A 21,972-nucleotide genomic window follows, 5' to 3' on the forward strand; every position below is an offset into this window, starting at 1 on the left:
CACTTTGGCTGTTAACTCTACTAGAGATACTCTGCAGTAGATGGAGACCATATATGCAACCATGCTGTTGGTGTAACTGTGAGGACAACATTCTCAGAAGAAATGGAAGTGATATCAGGATCTTTAAAATGGAGTAGAACTGTACAAATATGTTCTTTTGATAGTTAGATTAATGTAATTAGCAATTGAGGAAACTTAGCAGACCTGTAACTTTTTGTCAGTCTTTTTTACTTTGTAGAAATTTGCACAGTGTTCTTGAGTAAATTGGTAGTGTTTAATGAAGTGGATACTCTAACAAAAGGAGTTGGAACTAAAATATTGTGGTATGGAATGACAAATTGCAATTTAGTAACAGCATCACCCTTATTGGAAGTATGTGCTTCAGTGCTTGAAAACACTTTCTACTTTTAATATGAAGCCTGAAGCATGGCAATTATCCTAAAAGTATGAGGAGGTCTATATTTAACATTTTGTCTCCCTTGGTTATTGCTATTTTTATAGGAAGCCTGACAGTGTAAACCCAAGAAATAGTGTAATTAAAACCATTAGGTAATATTGGCTGTACTGAGTCTTGGTTTTATAAGGACCTGCGTTAAAAAAAAAAATTGCTTCATAGGAAATCTGCATATGCAGACTAACAAAATGCAGGAAAGTAACAAAGTCAGTGTGGTTCTGGCATGTGTAAAAGAAAGGAAGATAATATTTTAGCTCTCATGTAGGTTGCCCATACTCTGGGCAAACCACTGGAAAATATGTATACTTCTTACATTCAGAAAAGCATCTAAATTTGTGTATTAGCTCTGTTAGACTAAAAATTTTTATTTACCTGAATGTTGAAATTAAAACTGACTTCATGTGTGTTCTTCTTGTAGGTGGTTTTGCTTTTGTTTATGAAGCTCAAGATCTTGGAAGTGGCAAAGATTATGCTTTAAAGGTAAAATTAATTTACTTCACTACAGGTTTACATGGTCTGTCTTTTTGCTTGATGCTTTAGCATGACAGTTAATTCTTTGTATGCCAGTGAACAAGTCATTTGGAAAAATCCACAATGATAAAGTGGTGTTTGTAGCACACTGTACCTGCATTTAGAACAGTCATTCCTGTTAGGACCCTGTGCTTTATACTTAGATGCCAAAGGTGAGAGTTGCTCTGTTAGGTACTACTGCTGTTTGTCTTCATTTGGTCTAGAAATTCATGACCCTGCCCCAAGCATTTTCTTGCATGGGTAAAAAGAATCTTTCCTAGTTACCTGAAGTGGGGTACGGGGATATTTTCACTCCTCAGAAGTAGATTTACCGGTTAGCCTACCTTTGTACTTCCAGAGTAAGTTTCATCAATATTAAAAATGATGTTCCACACTTTGACTCATTGATCAAACATTCAGCCTGGCACTTTTCAGAGACACTCCTCTGGATTCTTGTTTTGCGAAGGCTTATAATAACCATGTAACAGCTGAAAAACTGAAGTATTATGGAAAGGATAATAAAGTGAAATAATTTACTTTGTCATATTTTGCTGCAAAAAAAATCATATCACTTGTGTTCAGCACAGAATGACTTCATTTTTGGAGTAGGGATGTTCTGTGGCTGTATCAGTACAAAGACATCTGTCTTGGAGAGAAAGTGAAAAGGGTAGTAGTATGAGAGGTGGCAGTGGTAAAATGGCATTACACCACCAGTAATTACTTGGTCTTTTTTTTTCCTTTTCATACCACATCCTACAGTAACAAAACATGTGACCAAACCCATGTAGTATGTGTGTTCAAAATGTCATCAAGAAGTAGCCCCATTTAAAAATAAGATAAAAGGTGAACCATTACTGTACTTCCTCTGTTTTGTAAAGCTGGTACTTTTGTAGCGAATACTCACATTGGTTCTAGTCAAAAGTTGACTCCAAATCCAAGTGATATTGGAAATAGTAATGCTTGATTTTGCTGCTGATTACTCAGGTACCATTGAAAAAGTTGGGCTACATAATTTGGAGAAGTTTTGGTTGGAGTGGGTTGAAGGTTGTTCCTAAATATTTGAGGTGGAAGGTGAATCTTTCCTTGTCAGTGCACAGTGCTGTAACCAGGAGACTTTAGTGTTTTATACAACAGAAAATGTCGGAGCAGTTACTTTATGAGTTTCAAAGGTTACAACTGCTCAGTTATCACTAAACCTGAACAGTACAGGCAGCTGGAAAACTGGGTGCTATATTTATGGCAGTATGTCCAAATGTACAATAAACCCACTTTGTTTACTGTCCCATCACAGTTCCTTAGGCTTTTGACTGTAGCTTATAGTTTGTTTTCTGGAAAAAAATCTCTGCAGTGTTTTTCTGTAAGTTTTAATAACTATATCTTCTCAATTACTCTGTTTTCTGACAGCGATTGTTGTCTAATGAAGAAGAAAAGAACAAAGCCATCATTCAGGAAGTTTGTTTTATGGTATCCTTTTCTGGAACATATTTTAATGTTTCAATTTAATTGCCTGATACCAAACATTTCTGAGAAACAGAGGACTGCTCTGCAGATTTGGTTCTTTCCATGCCATACACTGCTTAAGAGGACTGACATTCTGAGGAAGGTCTGGGTTCCTGGTTTGTGAATCTGGCACCAACATCCAGCAAGTTCAGTTCTTCAAAAATTGCAGGAATTTAATGTGCACAGGTAACTTTTGTAGCTAGCGTAGATTTTGTTGTATACTTTGTTTAGCAAGAAGTGAAATTCTTATTTGGGCTTTCTTGCAGTCCTGTGACTACGGTCAAGAGACCTTTTGACTATTCAGATGGTACTTAGATCTTAAGTAGGCTTCCCTCACATACACTGGTTTTATTGCCTTTTTGGCAACTCAAAACTTTGCTTTTACTCTCAATGTTTCTTAATCTCTGCTTCAGATGCATCTGGCTTTAAAAAGTAATACTGAATATTCAAGGAAGGAATTTCAGTAGAATACATGGATTAGAAACAAGAAGCAGGTGTCTGTCAGTGTTGTTGCAGTCCTTTTTGTCTTCAGTGATGTTAGATGGTAGGGTATAATGTAATCTCAGAGTGTTTTCAATCCTTGGTGTTAGTAAACTCAGTATTTGCTCCCCAGCATCTGCTCTAAGACCGTCAGTTTGTTTCAAGAGTCAGGGAGTAGCTGTGGTATGCTGTTTTGTTTACCACTCTGAGAATTCAGCTTCATTTTGAGTTACCAGGCAAAACCACTAAATTTAAGCTACTCACATATTTCTTTTTATAATTACTGAAATGTTTGGCAAAATCTTACACTAAACACAGTTCACTAGAAGTACACTTCCAAAGAAGGGACTACCATAGTGCTGTACATTTTCTAGCTACTCTGACTACATCTTGCCAGGAGTAAAGAACTGACTGTTCTTTGGATGTTTTTTCACAGCTCAGTCTCATTAAAACATATGCACAACATGAACAAGGGTTAACTGTTGCTGACTTTCCAAGACATAACTGTGAAATGAAATTAATTCCTGCAGGTCTGAGTAAAAGGTTGTGAAGAGATGCATAAAATATAAAATAGTACTTTGGATTCATTCTGATTTGGTGGATCCAACTTGCCCTTTTTTATAGCTTTGTACTTATGATGTCTTTGCTTTTTTCTTTTCAGAGTTGGTGAATGCATCTGGTGAATAGTGTTTGTCTCGTAGGCATGAGTCTTAGTATATGACTACGGTGATGCACATCAGGGACAACACAAACACTCATAATGCAATGCAACTTCCACTGGCAGGAGTTGAGGTCACTTATATTTTACTCCCCTTTACATAGTTCAGAAATGATACTTAGAATTTTTGAACTGGAAGTGAAACAGGACAAAGGGTTTTAGTATGAAGAATTATTACTAATGATGGGAGGATAAGTTCCTTGGTCTTTCAGAGCTTTTATTTGTTTTGAACTTTATTTTAATTCCTTAAAATTAAAATATAACATACTTAATACTTGCTTTGGAAAGGCAGGTGTTCAAACAATAGCCCTTTCTTGATCAGCCACCTAGAGAAGCAGCTGATAATTAAAAGGACTCTCTGGTACTTGTGCTAATGCCTTGCACTCATTGTCAAAAGACAAGAATAAGTAACTAGGCCTGTTATGAAGCCCAGTTTCCTCAGAGCCTTAATCAGAAGGATTTTTTAAATGTTTTATTTTGACTTTTTATTACATTACCTTCAGTGGCTTCTCTTGAAGCCTGTTTTTTTCAGCTGAGGCATGGATTTCCTTGTTCTACTTAATATTTTAATTGCAGCTGTAATGCTTTCTGTGGTTTTAGGCTAACATTTCAAATGAGATGTCTGTGAACTGCTGTATACAGTAATATCAATAAACTTGGCAGTTGTGTTCCTTGAACATGTTATCCCCAGAAAAAACTTTCAGGTCATCCCAACATTGTCCAGTTCTGCTCTGCTGCATCTATAGGAAAAGAAGAATCAGACACAGGACAGGGAGAGTTTCTTCTGCTCACAGAGCTGTGTAAAGGTAAATTTTATTTCTTTCCCAGCAGTGCATGTTGCTTCTGACAGCTGTTTTGCACACGTTGCTTCACAGCTTAGAAGCTTTGAAAGCCTCTTAAAGATGGCATAGTTCAGTGGAGCTAGAGTTCAGCCTCATCTTTTATAGGATAAGGATCATGTTCTTTGAGACTACAGTTCAAGCTCATCTTAACTATGGGATAATCATTAAGTTCTTTGTGTTTGAGACTAGTCAGAGGAAGGAAGAGGAGGAGTTCTTTAGAGCACCATTTCCTGTGGCACTGCAGTCAGTGTGCATTTACCATTTTCAGAATATCCATCTAATATTACAACTCAAGACTGTAAATCTTCCTTGATGAGAAGAGCATTTGTCTATTCATGCCAAGCTATCAGAATTTGTGGTGTTCTGTGTGTGCTTATGTGAATTTCTCTGATTTCCTTCAGGACAGCTGGTGGAATTCTTAAAGAAAGCAGAATCCAAAGGACCTATCTCCTGTGACACGGTTTTGAAGATCTTTTATCAGACCTGCAGAGCAGTGCAGCATATGCATAAACAGAAGCCTCCTATTATCCACAGAGATTTAAAGGTGTGTTACAATGTTTAAATAAAGGCTGAATTTTTAAACAGCAAAGGAGCCTGTTGGGCTGAATCAGTGTTAAGGCTGTTGATCAAATACAGTGGACACTCGAGCATAATGCTTACATGTATTGCTTTGCCAAGGCGGCTGGATGTCAGTGAAGGTAATCACCGAAATACTTGCATCTCTTCAGACAACATCTTCTTCTTGTGCTTGTGGTGTTAGTACTACTTGCACTCTATCTGAACAAGCTGACAGAAAAGTAGTATATAATGGTTTGCTGATTGTTAGTCTTTAAGTAGTTTGCTTTTGATAAAATAACCAGTTACAACTTGAGTTGTACTTTTGGGGTGAGCAGGTTTTCTAAATAAAGAGGTAAATCTGTGAAGGCAAAGAGAAGATAATGTTGGATTCTGTGAAAGATTACGTAGCCTTTGAGAATGTGTAGTGAGCTGTTAGTTTTAGAACTAACAACTTGCATTGCATTTTAGAGCTTGATTTTAACTTGAATTTTAAAATTTGGGAGGCATAATTCATGATAGAATTTGTTTCTTAATTTTTTATTCTGTTAGCCTTTACCAAAATGCTATAGGGTTTTGCTGTAGAAAGTGTTGTCCCCTTAGAAACTTTGGAGATTTGAAAGGATTTCATCTGTTTGAATTTTGTATTTTGAAGGCAGGGGTTCACCTTTACAGGTATGCTATACCTTAGATGAAGGAGCCCTAATCATCAGTGAGATTCTGCTGTCCTACAAATACATTTGAACATAGTGGAAGGAGGTGGTCTTTGTAAACATAAACAAAATAAGAGAAAGAAGATACTTATTCCTGAAATGGTGTCTAGATTTCACATGTTTGTTTCCTGCTTGATGTGGTATCAACTGAATATAAAAAGAAAATTTGTTCCTCCTTAAGTAAGCATGTACTTGATTACTTTGGGGAAAGGAAAATGAAACCACTTTTTGAAAGTCAATGTGTGTGAAGTGTTTTCAACACTGTTGTTGAAAGCTTTGGTATTAGGTACTAGGTATAGCCCCTTAATATAAAAATTAGTTGTGATGATGGAGTACGCCTTTTTTTTTTCTTGGTACCATTGAGCAGGCTTCTAGGTCATGTCAAAGAAATTTTAATCAAGCTGGGATAGAACTTTCTTGGTGTTACTTTCTAGAATAATGTTTTATTCTTCACTGAAATTTTGATACACCAGCCCTTAGAAAAGCTTGTAGAAAAGGCACATCTCTGAAAAAGGGGTAAAAAACCTATTTACAAATATACAATTTCTTACATAGCCATCTCCATAGAAGTTGAGTTAATGCTGTAATTCAAGGTCTGTTTTTTCTTGTCAAGTAATGTAAATTCCTGGCAGAGATAAAATATGGAAGAAGGGAGGAATTTGGTTTCATGTTTGTTTCATGTTACAGGGGCTGCAAAGCAAGATTAAATTATAGTTGTGCTGCAATAGGCAGAGACCTTACTACAATCAGGAGCCAACTAGGGATCAGTTAACTGTGCTACCCTTTTCCAGAAGGCTGAACTTAGGTCAGCAGCATAAAAAGCTGTAGGTCAGAGTTTTGAGCCAACCTCAAATGAGACCTGAGATACTAGTGTAGCTTTTGGGGAGGGGTGTAGTAGGGTGGAGTCCTAACAGGTTTTTCTCAGTTGTTTTGACTGAAAGTATAAGGATTCGTCAACTTCTACAGTGCAGTTGAAGAACAAGTTCACTTTTGTACTGGTGGCTGTTTCTGTCCTCCTGTGCTTTCCTTCTCTTGCTTGTCAGTGTAGTGCATTCTTTGTTTCTGAACCCCTTTGCATGAAATTTGCACTTAAAATGTGTGTGTATAGCACTGTAAGAACCCAGCTAGTCAGAGTTGTAAAAATTCTAAGCTAGTTAGAGGGCAATTTTTAAAATATCAATGCTTCTCTGATGTTTTGATTGTCTGAATTTGATCTTCTCAGGATTTGCCGTGCAGTGTGCAGCTAGTCTGCATAACACAGGTCACAGAGCCTGTTAAAATTTGAATAATAAGCTGGAATGTTTTAGATTATTAGCAACCTTTACCAAAGCATAAAAACCAGAACATATAGGCTCAGAAGCTTGATCTCTGGTCTTACTGTGACCATGTTTAGTGTATAAATTTAATTTGATGTTGAATGCCCACCCTTCTTATCGTACATGGAGATAAGCAAAGGTTATCCAACAGAGAAGGGAATTCAGATTGCTCATTGAGATCGATACTCTAACTACATCATTAACAGAGTTTGTCTTCCTGCAGGGTAGTCAAAATTAATTTTATGGTGGAAGAAGTTGGAAGGGGCATGTGTAAGGAAGCCTAATAGGATGTTCTGAAAGCCAAGGTTTTACAGAAGGAAGTCCAGAGATGATGTGGTTTCAAAGGGAAAGGGAAGACAAACCTAGTTATCTGAAGTGTGGTGGTATAATGTTACTAATATGCCTCTCAACCTTTTCCTGACTTCGTGCAAAGATACAAATATTCTTTGTCAGCCCTTTTCTGGTTATGACCCCACAATACTTCTGCCCAATACCCACTTTTCCCCTCCCCTTAAGTTTATTCCCCATTGCACTTAGCAATCCAGGAAGCCTGGATTTTATGAAGTAGGAAAAGGGAGGGATGATGATTAACTATTCAGGCAGCACATGGTCCTCAAATAGCTGGTTTCTGTCTCTGCAAAGGGTCACAGCTACCTCTTTTCTATGTGTCTGCCAGCAGCCTGTTACCCTACTAGTACCTTCCTGTTTTGTGTCTACAGCAGTCATAACCTCCACTCCAATTAAGCTAACAGTGTTCAGTTTTATGCATGAAAACATTTGGATTCCAAGATACTGCTGCTGCAAGTACTCCTCTGAAAAAGTGGCCTCCTCTTAGGCACTTATTAAATTATGTTTTTTTTCCTGGGGTTTATTTCCTGGTCTCTTGAATGATTCCTGCTCATAGTGGTTTTGGTGCTTCCTTTTAAAAAGTGGCTGTATTGCTACCCTATACATCTATAGTACTGTCTGAAATCTTTGTGCTCCTGTAAACAATGCTCTGGGCTAAAGTAAGTTTTTATATACATATGCACAAGTGACTTGATGTTTAAAAGCATGTGTGTTAGTGTACAAAAAAGATGTCTTTAATTTATTATTCTACCTCTTTTTGAAGGTGGAAAACTTGCTTATTAGTAACCAAGGGACGATTAAACTTTGTGACTTCGGTAGTGCTACAACTATAGCTTACTATCCTGACTACAACTGGTCTGCACAGAAGAGAGCACTAGTTGAAGAAGAGGTGAGACTATTTTAATGTGATTAATCTTGATATCAACAGTGGATTCATTTAACTGTTGCTATTAATCTGGTACTGATTTGTGGGATTTCGAAGACAACTGAAGATTGTTTCAGTTGTAGTGTTGTTTGTAAAGCTTTGGTTTTGTATTTGTGTTGCAGAGTTCAAATGCTGTCTGCAGTTATAATCATAGCTTGTGTTCTGTAGCTGCATATACAGACGCTGCTTCAACTTGAGCAGTTTCCATTCTACAATCCAGTGTGAGAACAGAGCTTCTTCTAATTGTACTCTTAACAGGAAGCCAAAAATTGTTTATGCCAAAGTGATTCCCACCTTCTCATCTATTTTTCTCAGTTGAATGATATATAAAGAAGTGGCATGTCTGCTCAGCAGAATTTGAATAGGCAGTATTGCAGTGCTTCTAAGACTACAGTGACAGTATTAAGTATGCAGTATGTTTTTGCAAAGTGCATTTATTCTTAGTTTAGAGTTGAGAGTAATGCTGGTAAATCTAATGTAATACATCAACTGGACTCAGACTTTTAACTATGGAGAAATACAGTGATGCTTAAAATTCATGTGTGCAACTTGTGACATCATGAATCTCTGTAAACTCCCCCTGTTTTGGAATCCAGCATCCTTGGAGAGCAGTCCATTGGTTTCTGGAGAAGAAAAGATGTTGTACCACTGTCTTATATAGTCTATGGAAAAGTATGGTAGAAAAAATCTCTTCAGAGATCCTTGTGAATGTATCTTAACTCTTTAGATGTGTCTGCACTGTCTTTAAGTGTGATGAGGAAGTGAGAAATACATACTGGAGTGTGAATTTGCTTCTTGCTTTATTGTTGATTTTCTGTATTTGTCTCCATATCCCTTTTTGCCTCGTGTAGAACAGTCATTTTACTTCATGTGCTTTGCAGTTTAAAAGGACTCTTGAATATGACAATGTTATTTGAGTACTACTGTCTTTATCTGACCTTATCAAAGCTGTTGTGACTATTGCAGGATTCAATTGATGGCTTCTGCCTTGACAAGTATTTCTGAAATTAATTTTGAAAGTGAGAATGCTGTTCCTTCTACATGGAGAGCTGTTTCTTTGGTTGAATGCCATTAGAGCTTATTATTCAAGTTTCTGTTTCAAGAAATTCTGTCTTCTGCAGATCACAAGGAATACAACGCCAATGTACAGGACACCAGAAATGATAGACTTGTATTCAAATTTTCCAATTGGTGAAAAACAGGACATTTGGGTAAGAAATTTTTCTCTTGCTGTATCATAGCTGCTTATGTCATATTGAAACTGATTTTGCAGTCTTCGTGTTAATTTGTTTATTAAATAAATAAAAGCACCAAAATAAACATAGGATAGATTGTCTTATGTCAAAATAAAATTAAATAGTATGAAATGTGTATCTAAATATTAAAAGAATGAGATGTAGTATTTGAGGTTTTCTCCCAGATCTAGCTTGACTTCCACTGTGAGAGGCAATGCTGAACTTCTTTGACATTCAGTAGAACTGTTGCCTAGTTGGAGCTTGCCACCACAGAGCCAGAATACTTACAGTCCTTAGATTCAAATTCTTGCCTTTCATGCTCTGTTGTGCCTGTAACCCTGGGACAGCCTATTGCTGAGTTCAGAATGGTTATGTCTAGGTATTGCATCTAGATAAAATACTGATAGATAGCAAAGATGAGAATGATGCAGAGATCATTCATGCTTTGTACAGAAAGGATGATAAACTGTTAACATTCACTAAAAAATCTGTAACCAGAATTAAAGATAATGTTAAATCCTCAGTTGTACCCTTTTCATTTGTGTAATACTGTTGTCATAGTACTGAGATATGGCCCAGTGACTTTGTGCTTAGGGCCTTAGTTTATTGGATGTTTTTTACAAAGGCAGGTGTCAGGCTGTTCAGCTGTTACGTATATTGGCAGCGTGTCAAAAGACAAACTCAGAAAATGTAATACTGGTGGTTTAAAACTTATTTGCAATCTCAGAACTTCATTTGATTTCTTAAACTGGTTACAAGATATTGCGGAAACTCTTATTCAGCTTCTACAGCCATTGGCAATTTTCTTCTGGCATGTGAAGAAATACCGAGACAAATAGATTTTTTCTGACCATTTGGTCACTTCACATGAGTTAAATACTGGCAGTTTGAGCCAAGATTACATCCAGTTAAACACAAAGCTAGAAATGCATTTAACAAAAGCCTCACTCAAAAGCGCAGTTGCAATTTTTTGTTTAGAATAACTCTGTATCTGTTAGTATGAATATGGTGGTTGTCTCCTGCTGTGTCTTTGGAAGATCTGTTCCATTTTCCATCCCTTTGTTGGAACATGTTTTGCGTTTTTTCCTTTACACTCTGGGTTCAATGAAGACATGCAAAGTATTTGGCAATAGAATAGGGTGCTGTCTCAGGAAGCTTAACTGATCTTGTAGTTTGTGGTTAGGATAAACAGTTTTCCCAAGAAAGCAGGTAGGATGAGTAACACTCATGGTTGCGGTCTGTATGCTTGTCACTGTGTGAGCTTAAAGATATAAAGGAGATAGAAATGTCTTACTTAGAACAGCAGCACAGATGAAACATTAGTTATCAACCACATAGACTCCACAATGGGAATGTGATTAGATATTGATTGTAAGATCAGAGGTTCTTAAGCTTGGCCAACTGCTTTCTGTACATTTCCTGCCTAAGTCTAGAGATACTCAGAAAATAAACACTAACCCCAAATAACTTTAGTTCCTTTTTTTCCAAATTAATGTGATTTCCTGAACTGAAATTCAACTGAATTCCACTGAAATGACAGGCTTTACCTTGTCATAAAGATTTTTCTCCATTGAAATTATCTTTTGCCTTGGAAGGCCCTTCATATACTCCCACCTGAAAAAAAAGCAGAAGGGTGGGCTTTGGAATATGTTTAAGGAACAAAAATTCAAAGTTGGATTCAGAAAGTACTTTGGTGTAATAGCTGTGTGTCATCCTGCATATACTGTAGAACTTTTCATCATTTTCATCATTGCTTAGGGACATGGTGTAGTGGTAGTCTTGGTAGTGTTAGGTTTACGGTTGGACTCGATGATCTTAAAGGTCTTTTCCAACCTATACAATTCTGTGATTCTGTGTGATTTTTAAGTGTGCCGCTTATTGCCTGAAACTGGTCAGTGGAAAAATAACAGTATTTTGATTTGTTTCAAACAATTCCCACCCCAAATCCCACCACAACCCCCAAAAAGCTCCACTGTCTCCTTAAGGAAGGGTTAAATTAGCTGCTGGTAAAGGCCTGGCAGCAGGTCAAAAAGTTATTCCTAGCTATTTTTGGTCACTTTGTCATGCTGCTTTTTTACCTGCTGGTATGAGTACTCAGACTGACCCAGGCAGCTTCTGTAGAGGGACTGTGTGCAGCTTTGGGGCAACATCCTGGGGAAATGGGCTCTTCTAAGTGCATCAGTGCTGAGGCTATGTGGATGGTGTTGGCTTTGAGGAATTGGCTTGCTGCAGCTGGAATTGCTTTTTAGCCAAATTGAATCACAATTGGTGTTTAAAATATTCAAAAAGTATCACTGTTTCAATCCTAAGTTACAGATAAAGCAGAGAGAATGAAAAGACATTCCCTAGCAATTAAAGCAAAGGTCAAATCTAAGTGGTCTCTTCATTTCCTGTGTGTTCAGCTGATTGCCTTTGTGCTTTTCTCCCTGGTGTGGCTGTGGATGCTGTCTTCTGATGTGCATGGTGTCTCAGACTGTGCAGGGATTAGTTTTGTTTCTTCAACTAAATTATGATCTGCCTTTGTAAACAGGCTTTTCTGTGGCAGAGGAGGTGGTATTTCCTGTACTCCCCTGCTGGATTAATCAATGTGGGCTATATGATGTTTCAGTATATACATTACGGAGAGCTTTACCAACAGGCTGACAAAAATGTACTTGCTATACAATAATACAGAATTAATATATGCAGTTTGTTTCTGGCCCTGGATTGAGAGACTCAGTAAGTGTTTTGGAGTAACTAAATCTCAAACCTTTGAGACTTTAGTAGCATTCAAATCTTTGAAACTGTTCTTGGGATAAATTGACAACCAAGGACAGCTGGAGATGGCACATGCAGGGGACTGGAGGCAGTGAGCAGATTTCTTAGCTAATGTCTTCATTGGGTTGTTTTTACTTGGGGGGGCTATAAAAGCCCTTATGCTCAAGCAACTAAGCTGGGGTTCAGAAGAAACTTTGAGGAGGAATTTTCCAGTTTGTTGTGCAAACATTTTCTTGGAGGTATTGGATGCTTTATTATCAAACTTTTATAGGTGAGATGGAACATGGTTCTCTTACAATAGCATAACTCTGCCAGTATATTTCATATGTTAACTTGTGTGAAAATATGTAGCAACTTACATTTACTTAAGTAACAGATGAAATTATCCTAACTAATCCATAACACCTGGACTATTCAGAGATTAGAATTCAAAACTGACTTCTGGCTTTGGTGGTTGTTCCCTTGTCAGGTTGCATAGGTCTCAAGTTTGGGCACACCAAGGAACTTGAAAGTTCCAAGGACATGGTGGTCCTGGTTTTGTGATTTTTGAGGCTTGAATGAACCTGTCTGAAACTTACCTTAAATTTTATTTGTTATAAGAATTGAATAGCCTTCTGATTGTAGGAAATAAAGGGATTGTAATTTCAGGCTTATTTTCTTAAAATCTGTATCAAAATAAGTGTACTAGAGGTAATGTATCACCCTAGTGTCATTTAAATGAACTGATTAACACCGAAATGCTTACCTAGCTGGTGCATTGCATAACAGAATGTATCTGAGTTAAAAATACGAAAGACCGGATTCTGTCCCCACAAATAAAATGAGTCTCCTTGAAGCACAGGATGAAGATGTGAAATAGAACTTCTGAGCCTTTTTCTAAGAAAAACTGTTCTTGAACTTGTTCATTGTTGCAGGACTACTTGTTTTTGTATACAGTGAGATTCATAAATGAATTTATTGTAATGATTTTTAAAAAGACAGGAATAGGAGAATTCCTGAACATGAAAACCTACATGAAAAGGAAAAAAACCCACAAACCTATTTAGTGGCAGTATTGCTGCTTGGAGCTCTCTAATTGACATACCAAACAAATGAATGTTTCACTAAGTGTTCTGTCCTCAGAGAAACATCAAGACTAATTATTTCTGAAGGAGTGTGAAGCTGATCTCTAAAGCACTGAGAATATAATATAGAGTTGCATAAGTCAGCAGTTGACGATTGCAACCGGTGATGTGGAAACAGTATTAGGAAGCTTAATCAATTTTGTAGTCTAAAATTCTGCTTTAAATATAATTGTCTGAATTAAAGACAGCACAAACAAGAAGAACCAGTTAAGGGGTTCATGAATCAGAGCATTTGTATTTATAAACTTTTGTCATTCTGTGATAAGTTTCACACAAAGAAGGTGGGTGCTGCAGAGCTCCTTTTGTCCATGGCTGTGGGGACCTTCCAGCTTCCTGTAGGACCATGATCTGTGGACCATAGAGACATAGATATGTAGGACCATATCTATAACAGGATACGAGAAGGTGTAGAGGTACAGGGTAAGGTGTTTCTTTATCCTTGGGTCAATTACCTTGCATAAAGTTGCAACACTCCTTTGCTGAGTGGCAGAGGAGGAAGAGGACAGAAGTGTGCCATGATCTGCTCATGTCCCTGTCTGGGGCTGCAGCTGTCAAAGACAGAAGAACCACCAACTGAAGCAGCCACCTTCTTGCCACAGACAGCCCCTGCCTCCCTGCCCGGGGCTCTCCTCGCCTCACACCAGTGTTATCCATTCCATGCCTTCCTGATGGCCAGGAGACACCCATCCTGGGCCAAAAGTGCTGGCCACCACCAGCATTCTGCCCACTGACATGGCCACTACATCACTAGGGCTAGTGCCAGGAGCTCAGTCCCAGGATGCCCAGTGAAAAAGGGCACAGAGTTCCCTTTGCCCCTGGTTTTGGGGAGCTTCCAGCTCCCTGTAATACTGCAATGGGGTAGGGGTTGGTGTTATTTTATCTATCCTGTAGACTGTTGGCAACTCTCCAGCTCAGTGGCAGAGGAGGAAGAGGACAGGAGTGTGCTGTGGTCTGGTGGTTTCCCTGTCCAGATGTCCAATTGCAGTGCAGAGCAGCCACCCTTCACCACCATGGGCAGCCCCTGCCTCCGTGCCCTCTCGTCGCTACCCTTGCTCCCCTGGCTGCTCATCTGCCAGCCAGGGCTGGCAGTGTCACCAGCTGCCACTGCCAGTGTTCTACCTGCTGTGACACAACCATGAGATCTGTGTACCCTTTGCTGGGTAAAAAACTGGCAGGATGGCCAGGCCCAATGAGTTGTGGTGAATGGAGTTACACATCCAGTTGGTGGCCAGTCGTAAGTGGTGTTCCCCAGGGCTCAGTATTGGGGCCAGTTCCGTTTGATGTCTTTATCAATGAGTGAGTGCACCCTCAATGGGTGAGTGCACCCTCAGTCAGTTTGCAGATGACACCAAGTTGGGTGGGAGTGTTGATCTGCTTGAGGGTAGGAAGGCTCTGCAGAAGGATCTGGACAGGCTGGATTGATGGGCTGGGGCCAATTGTATGAGGTTCAACAAGGCTAAGTGCAAGGTCCTGCACTTGGGTCATGACAACCCCATGCAACGCTACAGGCTTGGGGAAAAGTGGCTGGAAAGCTGCCTGGCAGAGAAGGGCCTGGGGGTGCTGGTTGACAGCCGCCTGAATATGAGCCAGCAGTGTCCCAGGTGGCCAAGAAGGCCAATGGCATCCTGGCTTGTATCAGAAATAGTGTGGCCAGCAGGACTAGGGAAGTGATCGTGCCCCTGTACTCGGCACTGGTGAGGCCGCACCTCGAATACTGTGTTCAGTTTTGGGCCCCTCACTACCAGAAAGACCTTGAGGTGCTGGAGCATGTCCAGAGAAGGGCAGTGAAGCTGGTGAAGGGTCTAGAGAACAAGTCTTATGAGGAGTGGCTGAGGGAGCTGGGGTTGTTTAGCCTGGAGAAAAGGAGGCTGAGGGGAGACCTTATCGCTCTCTTCAGCTACCTGAAAGGAGGTTGTAGAGAGGTGGGGGTTGGTCTCTCCTCCCAGGTAACAAGTGATAGGTCAAGAGGAAATGGCCTCAAGTTGCACTAGGGGAGATTTGGCTTGGATATTAGGAAAAATGTCTTCACCGAAAGGGTTGTCAAACATTGGAAGAGGCTGCCCAGGGAAGTGGTTGTGTCACCATCCCTGGAGGTATTTAAAAGACGTGTAAATGTGGCGCTTAGGGACATGGTTTAGTGGTGGACTTGGTAGTGTTATGTTTATGGTTGGACTCGATGATCTTAAAGGTCTTTTCCAGCCTAAATGATTCCATGAAATATTTCTGCCTTTATCTCTGTGTAGGCTCTGGGCTGTATCCTGTACTTGCTGTGCTTTAGGCAACATCCATTTGAAGATGGAGCTAAACTTCGCATAGTCAATGGGAAATATGTCATCCCACAAAATGACACCCGCTATTCTGTGTTTCATGATCTCATTCGTAAGTTTACAATGTTATTTAATTTGGTGTCTTTATGGATACATCTTATTATTGACAGTGTTGTATTGCTGATAGTTAAATGTTATTGATGTGATGGTAAAAAATGTTAACTGTAACAACTTATTGTTTTATTAAAAATTTTAATCCACTAGCAAAAAACTTGGAAATATTAAATGAAACTTCTGGTTTTTTAGTGCTGTTGCCTGTCTTGCTTATGATCTGAATTAGTCCATAGGAACAACTAGTGTTTTGATTTGGTTTCTTTGAATTTGCTTTAGAAATTCTGTTTTCTTGAAATTTCAAATAGATTACCAGAAACTTTAATTACAGTGCCAGAAATGTCTGCAACTCCAACAGTGTTAGATATCAAGTTACTTCTGAGGTTATTCATTAACTGATCCTAAAGTATATTCTGTGAAATATTCTTAAGCCTAAATGGTGTTTTTTCATGGATACCTGTTATAACAATGATATTTGGATATGGATTTAGCAGTTGCTTACTCTGTTCACGCGTTTGGTTATTGTGCTGGCGTGCATTGAAGAAATTATTAATCTCTGCTAGGAGAAAAGCTCTGAATGGTATCTGTTACATTGTGTGAATCTCCTTTTTTAGGCTCCACTTTGAAGGTGAACCCAGAGGAGAGACTGTCAATCACTGAACTTGTGAATCAACTGCAGGAGATTGCAGCAGCTAGGAATGTGAATCCTAAATCCCCCATCACAGAGGTAAAGATGTCTCATAAGGAGTATTATTGATTAGGTCTCCTTTCTCTCCCCTCTTATCCAGAGAGTGTGTGTTTAGTAACAGATGTCAGAGCAGGTCCTTAGTCTTTTGAAAATTTCACACTAACCTGTTTTGAAATTCAGTTGAATTGATCTGTATCACTTTTAGGATCTTTGAAAATATGCCTCTTAAGGCACAGAGCTTGCATGGCATTAAAGGAAACTAGTTGTTCTTACTGCTTGTTGAAAAACTTGTCATGATCTTGGGTCATTCTTTAGTATGCAAGTGCTCTCTTTGACATGCTGCATATGATCATATTAACTTGCACAGGAAAATCTAGTATACGAAGGCTCTGCCTACACTAACTTGAAACCCACTTACGTGTCTTCTGTTTGCTTAATTTGCACAATACTGCAAGTGAATCAATTAGTGTATCTTCCTAGCTTTCTCCTGAGGTTCAGCTTGCTTGTTCTCACCAAGTAAAAGTAATTTACAAAGCATAACAAGTTGGCTAAGTTGGCAAGAAAATACTCATAGTGACTATTAATTTCTTCAGCTCCTGGAACAAAATGGAGGCTATGGAAACAATGCTCAGCCTCGGACATTTGTGACCTCTGTTTCACAGAGCTCCAAGCCTGCAGGGCAGCTCAACAATATGTACAATGCAGGTAGGTGCAGAAAGAGACATCATCTTAGTGTAAGACCAATTGCATTTCTTCTACGTGGAAAAAAAAAGGCATTTGGGAGTTTTAGACATTTTGCACAAGCACTAGCTATTTTGCATTTATATTGCTGTTTCTAACCTTGTTTTATTTTTTGCAGTGTTTGGTTGTATGTTGATACATGCAAATGTGAATTTCTCAAGTTTATTGCTGGGCAAGATAAAATTGTTTCCTATGTAAAATTGAAACTAAAATGCATTATTGACCTGTAGAGGCTGGAGAGTTGAAATAAGTAAACTAAAACTTGATGAAAGTGGCAGATACAATAAGTAGTAATATTCTTAAGAATAAGAGCTGTAGAGAAAGTAGTTCACGTTATGACAAATGAGTAAAAATGGCTTATTTTAAACCCAAAATTTTCCGATTCAGTGAGGCAATGATATTTGAAAATGGCTTGTGCAAAGAGGAGAATTTAAGAGGAGTTTACATTTAAAACTGTTAAAAATCTTCTCAGAAGTGCTGTTTTTTAACTGAAACCTTGTTAGTTTGTGGCAGAAGTTACTGAAATCAGTACATATGCTGAGTTTGTGCATGATATTGGATCTTTGGTGTGAGAAAGTGACACTTGTCTTTGCTTTCCAAGAAGAACTACTTAACATCAGATATGTTACAAGTTAAAAAGATAGCAGCCATTCTGTGGCTTTTGGTATAACTTTATGCTAAAATGGGCTTGTTGGTGTCTAATGGTTGAGGTAGTCCAATAAAGAAACAGAAGCAATTGCAGGGATTTTGACTATGGACCACAGAAGTTCATTAATACTACAGGGTCACTGACCTGACATGTATTTATTTTAGACTGGAAAAAGCCTGTATGAGGAAGAAATACTTCTGTAAGCATCTGGGGTCCAACTCTGCCTCCCCACCTCCCCCAAAGACTTTTGACCCCCCCCCCCGTGATAGTTTGAAGTACATCTGACAGTGATCATAGTGTAAAGCTATTTAGTTTTGTCACTTCCAAAAGACTCGTGTCTGACAGCCTCAAAGGGAAAAAGCAGCAGCCTAAACTCAGTTCATTTGCAGCAGCCTAAACTCAGTTCATTTGCTATCCAGTCAGTACTTTCAGAAATAGCCATTGGGCCCAGCTAATTATGGAAGGATTGGGCAGGGAGGACTTCAGGAGATGGCTGCACCATAGGACATCAATGATGAAGAGAAAGAGTTGTGGTACCATCTGAGGAAAAACAATAGCTGGACTAGCAGTACTAAATTGAGCCAACTGAAACACATTTCCAAAATGACATAATTAAAAGCTGACATACCCATTCTGTAAAAATAGATATTCCGGAGTTCATTCAGTTGAAAATACTTGCACTTAATATAGTAAAGAAAATAAGAAGCTTGATAGGCTTATTTGTATCTAATTTCTTACTAAAAAGCAATTTCTGCACCCATCTTAGCATATATCATATGAGAATATGGAACACTTCAATTAATGTAGGGACTATCAAGGGACTATTTCATACTGTATTCAATTTTCCTTCCAGCTTGATATTTCTTGCTTGATATTACTTATGCTGAATTGCCAGTGAGACAAAGGGTATTAATGTTCCAGGGAAACTTTTAAAATTGGGTAATATTTATTGCAGTAATGTTATCTGTATATCAATTTCTGTGGAAGAAGCCAGCTTCCTAATAGGATTATAATCAAAAGGCTGGATGCAAGAATGAGTACTGTCTGTTGTATACAATCGTATTAATAGGGATGTTTTGTTGGGATGCTGTGCTACATGGGGTGTTGTGCTTAAAAAATAACTTAATTATGCCAGCTGCTTTTGAAGCCCTGCATTAAAATGTCTCTACTGGGGGTGCTTAAGTAGATTTGCAAATGATAAGCTTCACTTTAAGAGACTGATACTAAAAAAGACAGTATTTTGCTGCACTGGCAATATAAAATAAATGCTTTACTTTCAGAAATTTTTTACCTTGTTTTCTCTTAAATGCAAACAGTCAATTAAACAATGTGTTAAGCAGTTTGCTAGTACCTCCTGACCGCAGGCAGTACTATCTTTTGCATAGGTCATAGTTAAGGAGAACTTTAGAACTGTGAGCCTTACAGCAAGGCGTAGCCTGTATGTGCATTCACTTCCAGCTTTGTAGGCAACTTGCTTTAGTATGGAGCCCATTCCAGGATATGACTTAAAGTACAATTATTTTTATTCGACTACTCTAGGCCTGACCGTTGCGGAATGTGACCAGACTTATGGAGGGTTCTTTGATATTCTGAGGGGTGGAACAGAGCGGTTTTTCACTAATATTAAGGATACATCTTCTAAAGTTATCCAGTCTGTGGCCAAGTGAGTAAAAAAAAAAAAAATTTAAAATTATGCTGGTAAGAGTTCTAAATGAAGGGTCAGGAGCTTACTCCAGAAATGATCAAATTCAGCATACTTTTCCAAGTATGAGCTCTAATAGCTGGTAGTTAGCCCTGAGATATTAATACAAAAGTTACTTTAGCAATGATATACTAGAAAGGAGAACACTGGGGGCAAAAGCCTGTCCATAAGTACTACTTCCCCTGCTGTATTTTAGATATTGAAAACTTGGGAGAGATGAACAGGTGGGGGCTGGAGCAGGGCAGGGAGTTACGGAATAGGACTATCATGGTTCGGAATGAATGAATTGAATTAGTAGATAGGGCCTCCATGAGTAAGAGAGGAAGAAGAAAAGATGGAGTGGTGAAAGGTACAAATAAAGGCAATGGAGGTGAGAAGAAAAACTGCAGGGAAATAGTATATGAGCTCTTCTGTCCAGTTTAGTTTTCAGGTGGAATCCTGTGCCCTCAAGGCAAAGTGAGGGCATTTGCACTGTTTGTCTCCTTTGCCCTGCATTATGTGGAAGAATACTCTCCTGTTTTGATGTATGTGTTCTCAGATACCTAGTGTGTGATTTTTTTTTTCTTCTAATCAGATTTTCAATCCCATTCCAAATGTTTCTGGTACCTCTGTAGTATCAATATTAATGAATCTGTATGATTCCTACATTTTTAACATAATAAAATTTTATGTAGTGTAAAAGTTTTTTCTCAATTCTAGGAAGAGCAGGTAAGTCACTATTGAATACCATGACTGAACTAGAGCCTCCTAAGGAATACTGAACCTTGTCCTTCACTGTAGGGTTTGTGGCCCTTTAATTGGGCTACTGTGCTATGGCTTGTGAATTCGTATCACTTGCAACATGTTTTTCTTTCACGGAGGGTAATTTGTGTATAGTGCTGCTCTAAAATGTTTGTAATGATCAGATAAGTTAGATTTGTAGATCTTGCACCTCTGTAGCCACTTCAAGTGCATTTTTAGCTGTTTGCTCTTACAGTTGGTCTGTTTAAACTTCCTATGTGTGGCTTAGGCCAGGTCCTCTCTTTTTTTAAAGGTCGCAAAAGCTATGCAGCTTTGGTTTGTTCTTAAGCTTTCTACAGAAGCAGTTAGCACAGTAGCATCAAACTTTTCACCCTGGGGAAACCACACTGACTCAAGAGAAGACAGGGAGGTGTACAAGAGGAATGAACTGTTCCATGATGAAAAGCAGTGACTTGTTAGCAGCTTAGCAGAACTGTAGGAATTCCATGTATGAAGTAACACGATAAGCTACAGCTTTTAAGTAACTGCTCTCCATTTTATTACTTTGGCATGTGTTGTCTTGCAGACCTCTTCTTTATCTCCTTGTACCTGCTACCTTCTGTGGAACTGATCTTCCTTTCCCCTCCTCTTCAGTCCTACTCCTGTTTCTTTTGTGGTATCTTGTTGAATGAAATTTACTGTGTGGTGAAACATGGAAATATTCTGTAGGTTCCTTGCCTTTGACAGCTCTACTATTTATAAACTTGAAGGTACTTAATTTATTGTCTTAAATTCTGCCGGTTTTGCTTAGATTTAAGTCTTGCAGTGGAGAAATTGCTTTTCTTCCTTTGACAGATAACATTCTTCTCCACCTTTGACGGAGTTATAAGCCCTACTTTCCCATGTCTGTGTTCCTGTATTAGATCTTACTCTGATACTATATTTTGATTGTACACTAAATGCTTCTGAAGTAATCCTGCACTTTACTTTCTTGTGCTCTTGTCTCCGCATGACCTTCTGAATTCTTGTGCCTCCATCAGTCAGTTATGTTTGAAGAAGTTTTCTCTTCCTGCTCTTGCAAGTGGTTTCTTCCTTAAAGGCCACTGGAAGCTTAATTAAGTTTTTGAATTTCATCTTGTGGCACATTCCCCTTTTTTAGTGGTGGATTAGGACTGTCTAAAATTGACTTTTTAATATGGCATGGCTTATGCTGTGCCTGCACCTTATTTTTATTTCTTTCACCTAACAGGTGTGTGTGGCTTTTTGCTTTGTGTGATTTCCTTTGGTTCCATAATAAGTGTAGTGTGCAAGGAATAAAACAGTAACTGTACATCCAACAGCATCTGCAGAGCTCATCTGGCAGCTTCTGAAGTGTAGGACAGTGAGTACTTGCTGTCTGAAGGATGTTGTTCAGTTCACATGCTCTTCTCTACAATTGTTTGTTTAGATTATGGTGACTGCCCAAAAAGTCTTGCATCTCTTAGAGTTACTATGCTACTTCTGAATTGCTAGTTAGTGTTCTGTGGCTGAACTATATACTTGGCACTTGAGTTAGAATCCCTTTTTTGACAAAAATGGTAAAGTATGATTGAGATGAAACTTGAGGCTCTTGAGTCC

General features: G+C 38.6%; 1 protein-coding gene across 5 annotated transcripts in view; it reads left to right on the forward strand.

Annotated features, from left to right (window-relative positions):
• The window catches only part of GAK (cyclin G associated kinase), a 78,981-nt gene that overhangs the window by 11,918 nt on the left and 45,091 nt on the right, over positions 1-21,972 (forward strand). For 4 of the 5 annotated variants that reach the window (XM_075488459.1, XM_075488461.1, XM_075488462.1 and 1 more), the window contains exons 2-11: positions 873-934; positions 2,369-2,428; positions 4,354-4,468; positions 4,906-5,048; positions 8,200-8,325; positions 9,483-9,572; positions 15,721-15,856; positions 16,470-16,582; positions 17,137-17,248; positions 19,473-19,596. In XM_075488459.1, the coding sequence (XP_075344574.1) occupies positions 873-934; positions 2,369-2,428; positions 4,354-4,468; positions 4,906-5,048; positions 8,200-8,325; positions 9,483-9,572; positions 15,721-15,856; positions 16,470-16,582; positions 17,137-17,248; positions 19,473-19,596 (1,081 nt within the window). Of the gene's footprint in view, positions 1-872; positions 935-2,368; positions 2,429-4,353; positions 4,469-4,905; positions 5,049-8,199; positions 8,326-9,482; positions 9,573-15,720; positions 15,857-16,469; positions 16,583-17,136; positions 17,249-19,472; positions 19,597-21,972 lie in introns of those variants that run through there. The other variant, XM_075488463.1, reaches the window with a different exon arrangement.

Source organism: Mycteria americana, chromosome Z (assembly GCF_035582795.1).
Source record: "Mycteria americana isolate JAX WOST 10 ecotype Jacksonville Zoo and Gardens chromosome Z, USCA_MyAme_1.0, whole genome shotgun sequence".
NCBI classification, from domain to species: domain Eukaryota; kingdom Metazoa; phylum Chordata; class Aves; order Ciconiiformes; family Ciconiidae; genus Mycteria; species Mycteria americana.